General features: G+C 40.6%; 1 protein-coding gene across 1 annotated transcript; it reads right to left on the minus strand.

The window, feature by feature from the left end:
• Positions 1-691: 691 nt before the first annotated feature.
• hdlbpb (high density lipoprotein binding protein b) lies at positions 692-17,099 on the minus strand. The gene is made up of 29 exons (XM_036572362.1): positions 17,001-17,099; positions 14,787-14,866; positions 13,832-13,933; positions 13,374-13,522; positions 12,851-13,066; positions 12,548-12,754; positions 12,191-12,406; positions 11,834-12,040; positions 11,556-11,663; positions 11,147-11,251; positions 10,826-10,904; positions 10,509-10,648; positions 9,736-9,840; positions 7,953-8,066; positions 7,662-7,748; positions 7,260-7,391; positions 6,832-7,050; positions 6,461-6,682; positions 6,107-6,325; positions 5,764-5,902; positions 5,511-5,638; positions 5,253-5,357; positions 4,851-4,985; positions 4,472-4,615; positions 4,160-4,339; positions 3,898-4,014; positions 3,631-3,780; positions 3,371-3,467; positions 692-3,170 (listed from the first exon to the last, which is right to left on the minus strand). The coding sequence occupies exons 3-28, from the start codon at positions 13,905-13,907 to the stop codon at positions 3,375-3,377; spliced, it is 3,792 nt and encodes a 1,263-aa protein (XP_036428255.1). The 5' UTR covers positions 13,908-13,933; positions 14,787-14,866; positions 17,001-17,099; the 3' UTR covers positions 692-3,170; positions 3,371-3,374.
• Positions 17,100-17,935: the final 836 nt, after the last annotated feature.

Consider the following 17,935-nt stretch of genomic DNA (forward strand, 5'->3'; position numbering starts at 1 on the left):
TACTAAAGTCCTGTTTAACAGCAAGCATGGACACAGATCACCTCTTTCTAATTTGTGTCAATACACAGGCAGCAGCTTGTGTGGAGTGGAGCTGTTTTGTCTTTCATTCTTGTCCCGTGAGGGTCCAACTGTCCTCCTATGTCTGTTACACAGTAGCAATATGGGGAATCCTTTCATATGCATTGATCTAACTTTAAATCTTCCTGCTTAAAATGCCAGACTGATTGGATTGGACTTGCAGATCACATTGCACTATAATCATCTGAACTGGAATAAAATACTAGGTCTAATTAGCAAATGCAGTTATTCAAACTAATACCTCTTCTGCCAAAAGCTAATTCTTTTGGAACTCCACAAGGTGCAAAGGAGCCATATGTGAGTAAGAAATTTGGTGAATTGGACGCAGCTTGCATTGTTGTAGGATTTCTTGTCCCACATTAGAAAGAATGTCCTCAATTGTTCCAATATTGTTGAATGTGCTCTTCACACTAAAACAAGGCTATTGGTAATCTGCTCAGCTGTACTGCGGAGGATTTGGCAGAAAGTTACAGGCAGTCGTCTGTATTCTGTCTGCCAACAAGAAGGACTATTACAGTCCTATTAATATGCCTAAGAGGTTTCATGCAAAGTATTGTGGGAAATGAAGTTCAAATTTGTTTGTTTACACTGAGTGTATGATTGATTTACTTTTAAACAGATGTTTACTGTCATCCAGAATTACAAACATCATTTTCTTGACAAGGATTGCACAGTTTGAAGCCCTCTCTTAAAGACAGAGTCTAGCTTATGTTTTGATTGTTTCTAGAATTGAAATTAGAGAGCTTACTCTCTCCAAAGGCATATCTGGGAACTGAGATTTTTGTGTTTAGTTGCCAAGATGAACTACTTGAGTGTATGTTTTACATGAGCAATCCCACTATGTTGCCAATGGCCGTGTCTGAATCTGAATGAATGCTTGCTATGTAAATCAAAATGTGAATACACAGGGTTCATATTGGCCCTTTTGCTGCTTTTTCAGTCATGGATTTGTATTATTTGTTCATGTTTGTTTTATTTTTATTTCTTTATGTTGTACAGGCTGTTACATAACACTAATATTATCTTCCTGATTTGTAAGAAAATAAAAATACAAAAAAAGAGACAGTTATGCACAATAATATGAAATCTGTCTGGTCTAATGTTGTCCAGTGTTTTTTGAATTTTCTTTCCCCTTCTTTCTTTTTTTCGCATAGATTGTGTTGCTCTTACAGTAAATTATCATTTATTGTCTGTGATCCTAGCAAATTTGCTTTCACTTAGATATTTCTTGTTTATCTGTCTTGCATTGGCAAATAACAAACAAGACCGTTCCATTTTACATTACTTTATTTGGAGTAGGAAAATCCTCTGTTATGACAAGTTATTGCAGTGTTGCATATTAACTTAATCAAACTTCGTTCAAAATATCCTATAATAATTACTGCTTTAAGGCCGATAGTGTTACCGTCTCCGGTTGTTCAAAATCAGTTGTTCACCCATCCAAAGCACGAGCACAAACACACAGCACATTCACACACAGAAGTTTAAAAGTCCACCATGACTCCAACTAGAACTGATGAGGAAAAGAACCCCGTAAGAGCAGTGTCTGTGTGTAAAAGTCAAGTAACAGTAAAATACCAGCCACAGAAGACAGCAAATGGGGACCAGGGACATTCCTCTGCAACGCACACTGACTTTATGGTAGTGATTTTGTATTTCTTTAAAAACGTAGAGGGTCAACAATCTCCCTGCTTTATGATTTTGTGGGATTTACTCTTTAGCCAAGACTTCACTATTATGTTTAGCTCTAAAGACTTAGACTTACTTCAATAATCACAAATGGGAATTGCCTAAAATTTAGAAACTAGCCCTCAAGCTATGAACTCTACACTGGAGGCACCTAGATCTGAAATCATGACTAGGGTATAGTAGAATGTTAAGTGGCTCAAAGCACATGTGCTCACCTTTAGCTCACCCCCATGATTAAGGAGACAACCAGGAAAAGGTTTATGTTGGGGATGGTCTGGGCATACAGAATGCAACACCAGCATGCCTTGCATGAAGAGCTTGCAACATCTGACTGTTTCATTATCTCACAATGTCTTTACAGCTTTGTGCTGTTTGCAGTAGCAGCTTTTGCTTGTTTGCATGGTGAATAAGTTCCCATGGACAATCTGAGGGGATACTGTGGAGGAATCGGAACTACAGTGGACAAACAAAGCAAATGACCAACTGAATTCCTGTTGGTGAATCAGTAGAAAGCATACATACACAAAATATTACCATTTAAATGAGCTAAAAACAGACGTTTAAAAAGGACATACACATAAGCTTTTTGTGGTTCAATGAAAGACCCTTTTCACCCACCCCACCCCTCATTAAAAAGTCATATGTAAGCATTGTGCCAAGTGCTTCAGTAATTGGCAATCACAGAATTAAAGAGGAAGGGCATAAACAAATAAATATATACATACATTAGCAAATAAATAAGATCAATAAATAAAAAGTATAAAAAAGACAACCATCAGGTGATAAATATATGTAACAGGTAATCTCCAAATGAAAATATGTGGAGCGCTACGTTGTTTCTGGTAAAACACATGCATCCTTTCCTTTACAGTAAAGATTGGCAGCTAAAAGCACCTGGTTTGGAGCTGTTGGGATGTGCTCAGCTGGCTCAGACTTCAGTAAAATTCAGTAAAAACCATGGAGAACATTCTAAGAAAAAAAACTCCCACACAGTGAACTATGGGCTCTCTGACTTTTTGGTTTGACTTGCGACTCACACACCCAAAAGCATTCAGAGTTGTTTTGGTAGTACCGATACGTATCACTGGAGTTATCTGGAAGTTTGGAGCTACTCAAAAACATTTTTGAGCTTATAAATGGTGGACAATCTGATAAATATAAAAACTACACATAGAATTTCCCCACTGGACTTCCTTAAAACTGCATTTTGAAAAATAGACCAGTGGACAGTGATCACTGCTCCTTTTGACTTTTCAGATTCCTTTAACAAAGGCCAGAACAAAAGAATGGAAGGGGCACATAAGTGCTGCTTAAGTGAGTTCACACCTGCTCAAACTGCTCCTGGCATCTAAAAAGAAGGGTAAAAAGGGCACAAGATCACTCCTGGGAAGAAGCTACATCACCTGAAGGGACAAAGAAAAGAGAGAAAGTGGAGAAAACTAGTTAGAATGTTTCAAGATACCTCAATATTTATCCACTTTTAATATCTCATTTACATTTATAAGAAAAAGGATGAGAAAGAAATGAGAGACAGAAAGAAATGAGAGACAGATTTCTAGACTGTTCATACTGCTTGTCTATATAGAGACAGATCTCATCTCACTCTTTCAGAATTTCTTGGGGCCCCAAGCAGATGTCTGTTTTGGTGCTACTCCAGATCCAAATGTAGGGAAGTCCTCGGCACTGCTCATGTCAGGGGCCTGAAAGCGCGCACACACACACACACACACACACAGTTACACAATGATGTCAATACCAACTAAATGCAGTAACCACATCATAAATTAGAGCCTGATTACTGCAAGGGCAATAATTTCTTATCCTATTCATAATAATCAATTCACTGTATGAATCTGTGACCACCTTGCTGCCTGCAACATTCCAGGGCGCATCCCGCACGACAAAGCCTTTAGCCGGCCCTCTGCTCTCTTCATCCCCTCCACCCACTCCCACAACCCGAGACGGAGGCTTCATATAGGCAGCCAACGTTTCTGTCTCAGTCACCGTCAACATCTGAATCACACAGACAGACAAAAAAAAAAAAACAGTGCGAATTATGAATAGGCATGGGTGATAATAATTTGCTAATTCTAAAAGCACAGTAAGTATATGTGCGTGTGTGCTACTCACATATTCTTCCTCCAGGTTGAGGAGATGGTCGATGGCTTTATCAACGTTCTCTGGTAGACCAGTAACTGTCACTTTGTCTGGATCTTCTGAGCCTGGCTGGGGAAACCTTATATCAACCTGCAAAAAAGAAATACAGCAATGCATAAACAGGTTTTTCACATTCTTATCATCAGCAATATTGCAAAAGGACTAGGAATGAGAAAAGTTTAGCTGTAGATTAATATTAGTTCACAGTGCAACTTTACACACAACTGGTGCTTACTTTGAACTCTTCCATTAGTTTGCGGATGGCTTTTCCACGTGCTCCGATGATGCGTGCATGGACCCGGTGATCCAGCCGGACATCCTCACTCACCATCTCCTGCAGTGCTGCCACCATTTGCTCTATAGCTGCCTTTGCTTCCTCTACATTCCGCTCATAACCCCAGATTACTATTACATCCTACACTCAGACAAAATATGAGAAAGAAAGAGGATGAGAAATGTGACATTTCTGACACGTCAACAATTACATTATTAATTACATTAATTTACTGTAAAACGAGAGAGGCTGAAAACGACACAAAGCACATACCTGTTGCTCATCGCCCTTATCAGGGAACTGCACATTGACATCATGGTCTTTGCGAATCTGGGAGATGACCGCTCCTTTGCGGCCAATGATTTTGGGGTGATATTTAGGGTCAACCGAGAGGGTCACCTTATAACTCCGCAAGGCCTGCATGTGCATGAAACAGGTTGATACGCTTGATACATGTTTAACTTATGTTGCACTGTGATATAATGTAGTACACTTTTTGTGTCCAGCTGTGAGTGAGGTGTTACATAGTATCGTGGTGTTTCATAATGTGTGCTACTGCATACCAATGCTGTATGTTGCTGTTCTGTGCATGTTTGTGTTATAAAGAGTTGAGTCAGTGCCACTCAAGTTATATAATGTGCGTGCTGTGTACCCGGTCCTCTTGCTCTGCCTGCAGCTCTCTGACTCTGTCCAGCAGGGCTTGCCTGGCTCTCTCCACACTGGCCTCCTGCCCTGTTACCTTTATCACGTCTGACTGCTGCTCCGGCTGAGGAACCCAGATGTTCACCTACACAGCACCAGTCAGGGTTACTACCCTCTTCGGTATTTAGCAATACAAATTATCATATTAGTAAGACTGTAAACTCTCCATGTTGTCACTGTTAGATTATAGCTCGAGCTGGATGACAATCAATTTTCTTCCAAGACCAAAAACAGCATAAAAAACAGGTACAGAGCTACAGTTTGATGACTAAGCAAGCGCTCATTTACTGTCAGACATCATGTCTGTTTCAATAACTTTTCTTGACATAATGTCTCTTTTAAATCAACTTACCTCATAGTCCTCCATCATTTTTCTGATGCCGCTTCCTTTCTGCCCAATGATGTACCGGTGTAAGTCATATGGCACCTCTACATCAACCGTCACCGGAACCAGAGCCTAAAGAGAGACAATAAGTGAAAGAGAGACAGGACCGATAGCTTTATTGCTTCTACGATCAATCTTGTGAAACTTTTATAAGCCAACTTTAATTATCCAAAATTTAAACTTTAAGACAAACATGTTAATGACAAACTGCAGTCAGCGACATACTAGCAAGGCTGCTCGCGCCTGTTCACACTTCTCCACCCGTCCAATCACAGTGATTATGTCACACTTGCGAGGCACAGAGTCTGCCTCTGGGCTGGTGCTACCATTCTCTACAGGACAAGCATCCTGAGCTGTGCACAAAAGACAAGATTGCAGGAGAATTTCATAACCCAAAAAATTTAACAATGCTGTTTTCAAGTGCAAATTGCTTGATATAATAGTGATAAGAAAAGGATTAATGATGAAAGTGTCATACTTGCAGACTCTTCTCTCTCTGGAAATTTGATTTGGACCTCATGCTCTCGGGTGATCTGCTGGATCCTGCAGCCTTTAGGTCCCATCACTGCCCTGTGAAAACGTTGTGGAACCACCACCTCCACACTCACCTGAGACTCCTGAGCAAAACACATAAACAACGCCAGTGGTATATACAAGACTCTTACATAACAGACGGGTGTACAAAAGTCCTGCACAAATTATAAAATATCAATGCAAATAATCTCACAAACACCGCTTCTAATTGCCACTTCTACGTGAGTCAAGAGATTTGTGCTACTGTTATTTCACCAGGGCTGTCATGTGGCTTTCCTGCTGCTCACCAAATCCTGAATGATCTCCTGAATGCGCCTCTTGGCAGCATCCACACACTCTCGGGCTCCTTTGAGAGTGATGCAGTCGCTGTGTGTGCCTGTACGAGGGAAACTAACAGCAACCCCACCATACTCCTCAGCAAGCTCTCTTAGGACCTGCCCTCGCCGACAAACGAAGTGACGATGATGTCGTGGGTCAACAACCATACTGTCCTCAATCACATCCTCCTGAGGGAATTGAGAGCGACAGAGAGACAGAGAAGCAGTGGGTCTGTAAAGATTTGTGACATGTACCAGGCCTGTTAACTTCATTCACGCAGCCTCATCTTAACTTTGAATGCTGTGACAGCTGTGCTGCTATACCAGGTTTTTGATGAGGGTCTCCAGCTCTTTCTGGGCAAGCCTCACCGCTTCCTCTCGACCCACAATTGTGATGCGCTCCTGCTCTGGCTCATCAGGCGAGGGAAAGATGATGCGAGCCCCCGTTCGGTCACGTACACGCCGAATATTCGCTCCTCCTCGGCCTATCAGAAACTTGTGGTACTCGGCTTTGGCCTGAAGCTCTACTGAGAAATTGGTGACTTGCTGTTGGACAAAGGCCAAAGATACATAAATTTCACTTGTACAACTGAGTTTTACTTGACTGGAAGGGTAAAAAAAGATGATCATTGTTGCTTCTTATTCTCCCTGACCACTTTCTTCCTTTCTCTCTCTGCTTCTCCATCTCTGCTTACCTTCTCCTCAGCAAGCTGTAGTAACTGTCTCCTGGCTCTCTCCACCTCTCCTGCAGGGCCTCGGATGGTGACCTTGTCCACCCCTGAGCCTTCAGCAGGAAAGTGAATGTGTACACCTCCACACTCCTCCATCACTGAACGCACAAGACAGCCCTTTGACCCAATCAAAGAGTTATGCAGCTTAGCTGGGATAGTCACCTCTGTTTCCTTGAGGTTTGCCTGAAGGAAGTGAGGAAGCACAAGGTGGACACCAAGAAAAACAGGCAGTGAGGCAGACAAAATATAGAAGACATTTTTAAAATCTGCTACTTATGTTACAGATATGCTAAGTGATATAGTTTTACACATGCTCTCATTCTACTTTTTGGTGGAATTCTCCTTGTAAAAATTCATCCCTCTTGCTCCCTCTTTCCTTCTCTTATTCTCACCAGGTCTCTCTGGATGGCAAGGATCCGGTCCCGTGCAGCCTCACAGTTGCTCTTTTTGCCAGTGATCACAATCATCTCAGAGTCACTGTTCTCCGTGGGGAGATCAATCTTTGTGTTGGTCTCTTCACGAATCTACAAGGAATTACAGACCGGTAGATTCTATCATCTAAAGATAAATTAATGTTAATCCACCATAAGAGGATTACAAAAGTGGATACCAGCTCTGAAAGACACCAGTGAAAGTGTTGCTTCGTATCAAAAGGAGATGGAATTAGTACTAATAACCTCAAATTTTACATCATCAATATTAAAACATTTCCTACGTGGACTGTGGTTCAAAGCGCTTTAACATGACATTCCAAACCCAACAGTAAGGAATCCATTTTTTGTCCTTTTTCTCACCTTTTTGATGTTGGCACCTCCTTTGCCAATAATATTTTTGTGGAACTGCTTAAAGATGGGCACAGATATTGAGTAGCTGCTTTCAATCTGATTGAAGAGACAAAGCAGAACAATAATGGTATCATCTTTCAGCAGCTTACAAATGCAAAGCATTTATAATCCCAAAATAAAGGCAATGCAAAGAGTAAATGATAAGGTACTTAGTGGTTTTGTTATAAATAAACCAAAGCTTATCCAGAAAACTCAATATGTCAACTGAGGCAACACAAAGAAAAGTGAAGAAAATCATACCAGCTCAACCAGAAGTTTCTGTAGAAACTTTGCACATTTCTCCACCTCATTCTTGGGTCCACGGAGCTGCACAATGTCACTCTTCTGAGACTGGTCTGGAAAGTTGATAATGACCTGCACAAATATAACCGAAGCCAAAAGGATCAAAATAAATCACAAACCTTATGTGTAATAGTCATTTCTCATTTTGGGGGGAAATTTCCCCAAAACAATGTAACAAGAGCATGCTCATTGTTATACTTACATGTATCTCAAAGGAATCTTTTAGGAAATCAAGTCCAGGATACAGTTGAAATCAAAAGTTTACATGCACTTTGGCCACATTCTTTTTAACTTAGTTTTTTCACAATTCCTGACATTTAATCTCAGTTTGCATTCCCTCTCCTAGGTCACTTAGGATCACTGCTATATTTTAAGAATGTAAAATGTCAGAATAATATTAGAGACAATGATCTATTTCAGCTTTCATTTCTTTGATCACATTCTCTAGAAGTTTACATACACGTGGTTAGTATTTGGTAGCATTGCCTTTAAATTGCTTTCACGTAGCCTTCCACAAGCTTCTCACAATAAGTTGCTGGAATTTTGTCCCATTCCTCCTGACAGAACTAGTGTAACTAGTCAGGCTTGTAGGTCTCCTGGTTCGCACACATACTTTTTTAGTTCTGCCAATAAATTTTCTATGGGATTGAGGTCAGGGCTTTGTGATGGCCACTCCATTACCTTCACTTTGTTGTCCTTGAGCTATTTTGCCACAACTTTAGAAGTATACTTGGGGTCACAGTCCATTTGAAAGACCCATTTGCGCCAGAGCATTAACTTCCTAGCTGACATATTGAGATGTTGCTTCAATATCTCCACACAATTTTCCTTCCCCATAATGCCATCTGTTTTGTGAAGTGCACCAGTCCCTCCTGCAACAAAGCATCCCCACGACATGATGCTGCCACTCTCATGCTTCATGGATGGTGTTCTTTGGCTCGCAAGCCTCCCCCTTTTTCCACCATACACAACGATGGTCAGTGTAGCCAAAAAGTTCCATTTTTGTTTCATCAGACAGAGGACATTTCTCCATAAAGAAAGGTATTTGTCCCAATGTGCAGCTGCAAATTGTAACTTCGCTTTTTATGGTGGTTTTGGAGCAGTGGCTTCTTCCTTTCTGAGCAGCTTTTCAGGTCATATCTATATAGGACGCATTTTACTGTTTCACTTTTGTACCTGTTTCCTCCACCATCTTCACAAAGTTGTTTGCTGTTGTTCTTGGATTGATCTGTATTTTTCACACCAAAGTAGGTGTCCATCTCTAGGAGACAGAACACATCTCCTTCCTGAACGGTATGATGGCTGCATGATCCCATGGTGTTTAAATTTCCATATTATCACCTTCAGGCGTTTGGAAATTGCTCCCAAGGATGTACGAGACTTGTGGAGGTCAACAATTCTTTTCTGATGTCAGCTCGGTGTATGTAAATTTCTGACCCATTGGAATTTTGATTTAGTGAATTATAAGTGAAATAATCTGGTTTTAAACAGATGTTGAAAAACTGTTTGTGTCATGTGCAAAGTAGATCCTAAACAACTTGTTAAAACTATATAGTTTGTTGACATGGAATCTGTGGAGGGGATAAATAAGAGTTTTGATAACTTCAACCTAAGTGTATGTAAACTTATTACTTAAACGATAGTTCCTAACAGTTACCATGATTCAGCAAATACCTTGTAAAGAATTCCAAAACTACAAGGGGACATAACATAGGCTAATAGACAAGATCATTATATGTACCTCTGGGAACTTGTCTCGCACTTCTTTGATCTTCTCACCCTTTTGGCCGATGATGGTACGATGAAACTTCTGCTCTATGATCAGGTCTTTGGTGCGCTCGTTTTCCTGAGTAAGTAAAAGGCTTACAGCACGCTTACAACATAAACACTGAATTCTAAAGTCAAAACACCTGTGCATCTAGAGAGTAAGAAAGGCAGTCATTGACAGATATTTTCTTGTCCTTAATGCATCTGACTTAACTTATCTACCACACTGTTCAACTCCTTTACTGCACAGTGATGTGACCCTCCAGGACTGGAGTTTGAAGCCTGAAAGTAGGGCTGAAAGATTAATTGTTTGTTTTTTTATCGCAATCTGTGCAATTTTCAAATCACAAGAACAAAATTATAGCCTACATTATCAAAAACATTGTCTTAAGTTTTAAGAGGGGAACTTTAACCTAATAACACAGAGTTGTATACTGCCTGTAGAGTTAGACTACTCATAGGCAAACCAACCCTCCATGTGTTGTGACATCACAACCACAACTTACTGGCTTTCTGGCACACTACATTACAGGGTCAAGCCTCAAGCCAGAAAAAGAGGATACTCTGGTCTTCTTGGTAAGAAAGACAGGTCTGAACCTCAATTTATAGAAAATAATCACAATTTAAATCACAGTCACGATATTAGTCAGAAAAATCACAATTAGAAATTTCCCCAAATCGTTCAGCCCTAACCTCAAGCTATTCTATTAGGCTAACTTCAGCTCTTGACCTCTCTCAGTGCCTCACCATGCGCTGGGCCATGTCCACCAGCTCCCTGCGTGCCAGCTGCACTCCCTGAGGGTCTCCCTCAATACGAACCAGGCCGCACCTGTCTGAGTCCTGAGGAATCCGGACTGACACTTTGTACTGCTCCTTGATGCGGTTTACTGTCAGATGCAGAACACAATGTTACTTCATTATTATTGTTTGGCATTCCAATAAGGAATACGCTGATTAATATGCTTGACAGATTAGCACAAGTACATATTTAAATCACACTTGTTCATGAACAACTGTGTGTACCATCTATCAGAATCTGCATTCCATTTTAAGAAGATACTCACTATTAGCACCATTCTTGCCAATGAGGTGCCTGTGAAAACGCTGGTCAATATTAATCTCAGTGTAGTCCATCCTCGCCATCTGAGCAAAATTAAATACATTGTCAAGACACTTAACTGCATTTCTGTTAACCAAAATAAAAAATATATAAAATTCTCTTATATTTTTTGTGATAACCTGTACTGTTTTGATGATCAGTAGGCATATGCTTCAGTCACAGCTCTGGTCTGTCATACAACTATACACAGTTTTTATCTGACTACATTATTTCTTGTATTTACAAATGTAATGAAGTACTATTGAAAACACATTTCTTCTCTTACCAGGTCTTTAATAATCTCCTGTATTTGGGCCTGAGCTTGTTCCACCTCCTCTGTTGGGCCTTCCAGACTGATCCGCTCCTCTCCATCCGTAAACTCTATGTGTACCTTTCCAGATAAAACATTCATTAAGAATGATTTACTTCTAAAATCAATAAGAATAATCCACTTCTACACCTGTCTTACTATAACAGTGCACATACTAAAAATATAATTAATATTTTTGGACATTTAACTGAAAAATTAATTCATGACAATAATCTGAAGTGTTTAACCTTTTAAACATTACCACATAAATCACGTTACACAAGAAAGCAAATGTAATGCTGGCCAAGTCGCTGTGATGTGACAAATGATAGAGAAAGAAGGGAGATGAATAATCACAATAATGTGTTGGACTGTTCGGCCCTACCTTGGGGAGCTGCTGTGTGATGCGACTGATGTTTTGTCCTTTTTTGCCAATGATGAATCGATGAAGCCATGCTGGCGCAGTCACTTCCACCACCATTACACTCTTAGCCTGTAGAGCACACAACCACAAAACTCTTTTAAATCACATTGATTTGTTTGCTTGATTACCAAATAACACCTTGTTTTCAACAGAAACAAAACCATTCTCTTATGTATTTTGAAACATACATGACACAACACAACCGTTTCACACTCCTTACCATCTCTGATCCTTCTTACCTTAGCATAAACTTGGGTTAGGGCCGGGCCCAGTTTGTCCGGCTCCCCTCTGAGGATGATGGTCTCAGAGCCAGAATCCAGCGGCGGCATCTCCACGGACACTCCAGTGCTCTCCATGATCTCCTGTAATGTGTTGCCTTTTGGCCCCACTATGTACTTGTGCTGTGACTTCTTCACCTCTACTGAGATAGTGGTTGTTTTTCGCTTCTAGATAACAGAAAGATGGATATGACACACTGGGGCTGTGTGTTTGAGCATCTAAGCATTCGAATTTGAGTGATCAGTGTTATCAATTTTTCCTCAATATGATCTGGTTTCCTCTGGAGTGACAATGCATTTGACTAGCCAAAACCTCACCTTCTCCTCATAGATGGCACGGATGCGGGCAATCGCCATGGCAACTGCCTCCTTCTCCCCAGTGATGACAATCTCTTCCTTCAGCAGGCTGGGGGGTGGGATGCTGATGCGAGCGCCCGTCTCTTGGCTTAGCTCCTGGACAAGCCGGTTGTATGCACCAGCAATGAATGGGTGAAAGGCTTTCTCCAGAGACAGACGCTCCACTGCACGCTTGTCCTGAAGAAGAGAGTTAAATGGAAGATTAGTTTAGTGGAACAGTGAACAGCTCTCACTGTAAAGCATTAACAAGTGTCTCATTCTCTGCTCTCCTGCCTAAAACTAGCTCTCAATAGCTAGATGTGAAACATGGAGAACAACCTGTTCTGCAGAGATGAGAAGGATCTCATGCCTGGCTTTCTCAATGCCCTCTTTGGTGCCTGTAATGCGTATGTTGGCGCTGGGGTCATCAGGACGGGGAATAGCGATCTTGGTGGCTGTTTTCAGTTCCAACTCTTGCAGCTTCTCCCCGTTCTTCCCAATCACAAAGCGATGATGTTCCTTCGGAATGACGACAGTGGCCGAGGCCTACAAGCAGGAGTGCAGCCACTGAGTCACTCAAACAAAATTCTGTTAAGGGTAAGTCTGCGCTGTAAGAAAGACAGAAGGCAAACAAATCATCACCTGGGTTTGGAGTCGGGCCACAATTTCTTTCCGTGCTTTCATGACTGAATCTAGTTTTCCAGTCACCATGATGGAAAGGCCTTGGTCTTTAGCCAGAGAGAGTTCAATGTGAGCTCCAGTCTTCTGCATGATGTCTAAGCACACCTTAGCCTCCTCACCTTCTCCAAACTGACTGTTGTCCTTATACCGTCGCTCCTCCAGTGGAACATGGAAAACCTATTGGTATATAGGTAGACAAAGAGAAAAAAGGGGTAAGAGAATGGTCACAGTGGGAAAGTAACAAAGGGGGGAAAGGCCAAAAAACGTCTCCACAAGTGATCAGTTTAACATGATAGAGTGATGTCATATTCAACATTCAAAGATCAGATTAGATTTTTATGTGCTATTCGAACAATGCTGGAGGAAATTCTTGCTGGTCCAATTTTGCTAAAAAAGTGACGTTAACACACAATATAAATACAGAACATAAAGACACAAATAGCCACCACACAAGGCAAGAAGAAGAATGCAGTGAGTTAAATACCTGCGTGATGACCGAGGCTTTGATGGGTCGAATTTTGCTCCAAGCACCTGCTGGCTCTCCTGATCTCTCCCCTGGAGCGCCTTTGTCTGGCAAAGGAGGAAAAGCCTCCAGGTAGGTGGGAATGTATGCTTCATCCTCAGGAACACCACCTGACCACAGCAGGAAAGAAGACAGACTGAAACAGCATGGACAAAGACAGACATGTTGCCATATTCCGCTCTGTTATAAAAAAAGTATTTCTAAATCATATTACATTCTTTATATTGATTGGAGCAGGAAACAAGAACATTAACCTATGAACTGTGATGTTTACAGCTTTCAAAGTAGATAAAACGTGCTGTGCCAATAGCAACTTCATCATCATTTCTAAAAGACCTTGTGAAAGGTGAGTGATATAAAACTATTGAGAAACTCACCCAAGTAACCTGTATTAAAATCATGATTACTGGAGTCAGTACCTGTGATCTCAGTGTCCTTCAGCCCACTACGGTGCTCAGCAAAACTCTCCTGAGTCAATACAGCCACTGAGCTCATATTACAAGAGTTGATCCGCTTTCCCGCTGAGAGAAAAAGACACAGGAGACAGTATCTAAACTCCAATGCCCATTTTTAATGCATGGTTTTGAGTCACACAACCCCTACAGAAATCCCCCCCCACATAGTGGGCCTAATTCTTCACTTAGTTGTTTGCATGATTTGTATGTGTTTGTGTTAAGTGGCAATGCTGTGCAATTAGATTTGTGTTGCTCTGTTCTATATTCTCTATGGTCTCAGCAGGGCCCCCATACACACAAACAACTCCCTGAGACCTACCACTGCTCTGAGCCCCTCAACACTCCAGTTGAACACCAAACACACACCCAGAATACTAAGAGCAAAAATCCTCTGTGGAAAATTACAGCTATCACATGCACATAGAAATAGGCACATTTCAGAAGATATTATGCTTTTCTTTGCCGAACCAAACTTACCCATACCCTAATCACTGTGAAATGAAAGGAAATACAAACAACATCACTACCTGAAAAGGACAAAAAACTACATGGAGATGCTTTCGTTTTTCTCATCAGCAAACTAAAGGGTACAGTGGGTGGATTTAGTTGTGATTCCATTTAGCCAAAATGTTTACATTTTTAATAAGCTAGTGATTTTGATTAATGTCTGTAGTTGTCTCTGCAACTAGAAATTACAATGCACTGCAATAAACAGTATTTTAATGTACACTGCATTTTAAAATAGATAAGACTTTTTTAGTCTTTTATGTAAAAGTATACATTTGTTTTCAGCACCATGTTTCTTTCAAGAGACACCTTCATAAATACAGAAAAGGGCTAGAACATCACTGCAGTTCAAACACATATCTAAAGCTTATAACATGTAACGTTGACTCAAAGTATAAGATCATTCACCCACCTGCAAAGGGTCGAAAACCAGAGGGTCCGTCCTGAAGGGGGCTACTGTAAGCTCTTCAGTGTTAGTCTGTGTTTTCAGTTCTGCGAGAACATAAGCAACACATAGATATAAACCAACAGAACACTGACAGCTTTACCTTAACATGGATGTCGTGCCAAACGTGTGAGAGAAGCCCTTAACACACACTGTGCAAAAAACATTCTCTAATAGCATAGCTCCCCCAGGCAGGCCAGAAAGAAGGTGGAGACACAGCCGTCTGTCCTACGGGAGGTAATACACAGAAGTTGTGCTATGGATAGCTTGAACACTCTGGGGACAAAGTGTCTAATTGCTGCGTGTGTGTGTGTGCAGGTGTGTCACTCTGCAGTAGTAGTGAATGACACCTTTGGCGGGTGCAAAAAAACAGCAGCAGGAGAAAAACTGCCTTTTGCTGATGTTTTGATCAAAGCCACAGCCAATGCACTTTCTGACAAAAATAAATAATGCAAAACACGATTGATCACCACGCAAAGAACAAAATCTGCAGAAACCAATTTATTATTCTGTCAGTCCCCAGTTGCATATTACTGCTGTTACACACCTAAGAGCCTGATAATGGTCTTGTTCAGGAGAAAACGCTACACTCTGCAGTGTCAGAAGATTGGGACTAAGACACTGTACGTCCAAAAGTTTGCAGACACCTGCTCATCTATTGTTTCTTCTATAATCAAGGGTATAAATAGCAAGTTTGTTTCCACTTTGCTGTAGCAACAGCTTTAATTCTTCTAGGAAGGCTTTATGGTTCTTCAGATATACTGAAACATTGCTGTGAGAATTTGACTGCATTCAGCCATGAGAGCATTAGTGAGATTAGGCACGGATGTTGGATGACTAGGTCTGGATCACTCCAACTCATCCCAAAGATATTGGATGCTGAACCATTAATCCAGAAGGTGCAGTTCCACTGCTCCACAGCCTAATATTTGGTCATGAGGGAATAAGAATAGACAAAAAGCAAACATTTCTTCATTTCTTTGTAACTGAATGGCTAGAGCTGTTTTCAGCTACACTCTAACAAAACATGGGTTCTTCTAGGGTTCTTTAGTAAAGTTCTATGTAACAACCATTTCTTGCTTAAATGGTTCTCCTGACAGATGGAAAATGTATTGTATATAGTTCTACATAGAACGTTTTTGACAATGGTCCTATAAAGCACCAAAAGGGTTCCTCTATTGTTACAGACTCGACATTGTAACAACAGCAGAACTCTTTTTTGTTCTATATAGAACCATATACAACACATTCCCCATCAATCTGAAGATGCAATTAAGCATGAAATCGTTCCATATAGAACCATTATCTTTAGTAAAGAACCCTCGAAGAACCATCTACTTTAAGACTGTAGATAGGCAACCTAGTGCACAACAGCAAATTTCAACACCAAAATGTTAACGTCGCTCTCCCCACAATCACCTATCCCCTAATTTCAGCCTTTTCTGCATATTCTGTATTTTCCCTCTCTCTCTCTCTTCAGCAATCACTGTGAAGAAAATTGGAAACTTTATTCTTGCAAAAAATCACATCTGAAAACAATATTTAGGTTGGTACGTTAACGTTAGATAGATAACAATCAGACGACGACATTTCCTCTCTTGCAAACAGACATTAACGTTAACCAAAAACACCTAAAACACAACGTGCTGTAGGTGCTGTCAAGCTAAAATCATTGGACGAGGCTAAGGGTGGCATCTTATTCGCCAGCTTCTTGTTCTAATTGTCCCGTTCCACCTTAAATGGTGCAGCAGTTACAGTGTGGCTCCTCAGCTGCACGATTTAAGGCGGAACGGGAAAATTCGAACAAGAAGCTGACTTCTGCTTCGTAAACATCGGCCGCACAGTTAGCAAGTAAAACACAGGAGCGATTCTCGATGGTTGGGATTATTGTGCTGCCTTATAAATATGGTTTTCTAGCTACCTCAAAAACAACACGGCTGTTAAATCTGTCAGCTTGTGAAGTATCAAACTGCATTTCTCATCACAGCTTGATTAGCTAAGCGCGCTAGCGTGTAAATAGCTAGCTAACTTAGCTTGCTATGTAGCTACGTTAGCTAGCTAAGATACATCGTTAGAGAAGAACAGTTCTTTCCTTTATTAAATATGTCACCGCTCGGGTTAATGAGACTATTGGCAGAGTTTAATGCCACGATATGAATAAGGTAGAAAAGTGTGGCCAACCTTATCAGACGAAAAATAAACAGCGAAACGCTTGGCTTTGGGTGACAGCTGACAGTGTAAGCACACTGATGCTGATCCGCTCGAACGAGTCGACTCACTAAGCCATGAATCATTTGAATCAGGAATCAAAGCAGGAACCAAGAATCGACTCTTATCTCAAAATGTATTATGCTTTGTTGAAATTGCACGCCACATGTGCGTTGTTACAGTTTTTTTGCGTCATATTTGCATGAGTAATGTTTCATATTTGGCTACTGGGGCCAATACAATTGGCAGAAATTTAACTTTAGGTTTAATTAATGTAATTAATTAAGGATGTAATTAATCTTTCGTCCCTTTTCTATCTTCTGCGTGATTAGCCTAGGTTACTTTTCACCGGTTCATTTCAGTGTTTCTCTGGGCCCAGTGCTCTGGTCCACCCACTCTGACAGCAAGTCATATATGAAGAAAACACTTTTGGATAGAAAGGCATTAAAGAGAAAGGAGCCAGAAACTACACCGCTAAATAACCAAATTGTTTCAGTTGAACTTAAACAGCAGATAAAAATAAAGAAAACAATTTTATCCAACAACGTAATTAAGGTTATTCTTTCTGAAATGAGAACAGGTTAATATGACCATAGACAGGGACACAAACAACTTTGACCATGAACCCAACGTTTGCTGGCATCAGAAATTTGAACGAATAAGAATGATCAGTATTAGTAAAACAATGACTTAACAAGATTAAATTCACAATTCTGAATTTAAAAAAAAAAATGTGAAGTATGAATTATATCGTATTATATGTATGGTTTCACTCACAGTAGTAAGAATTCATGGCAGTTTTTTTTCTTTCTTTCTTTTTTCCCACCGCTTCATAGTATTATATGAAATGAATTCAAATGAATTTAAATGAAAATTAATTGTGAAAGCTGCCTTGACTTCTGATTAGC

Source organism: Colossoma macropomum, unplaced genomic scaffold (assembly GCF_904425465.1).
Source record: "Colossoma macropomum unplaced genomic scaffold, Colossoma_macropomum, whole genome shotgun sequence".
NCBI lineage: Eukaryota > Metazoa > Chordata > Actinopteri > Characiformes > Serrasalmidae > Colossoma > Colossoma macropomum.

Excerpts from the sequence above, each read along its gene's own strand:
- hdlbpb (XM_036572362.1), bottom strand. The coding sequence starts at position 13,907 with ATGAGCTCAGTGGCTGTATTGACTCAGGAGAGTTTTGCTGAGCACCGT. Across the intron at positions 5,903-6,106 it reads AGGAGATCATTCAGGATTTG|GAGTCTCAGGTGAGTGTGGA; the intron begins GTGAGCAGCAGG and ends TGTTTTGCTCAG. Across the intron at positions 5,639-5,763 it reads AGAGAGAGAAGAGTCTGCAA|CTCAGGATGCTTGTCCTGTA; the intron begins GTATGACACTTT and ends TTTTGTGCACAG.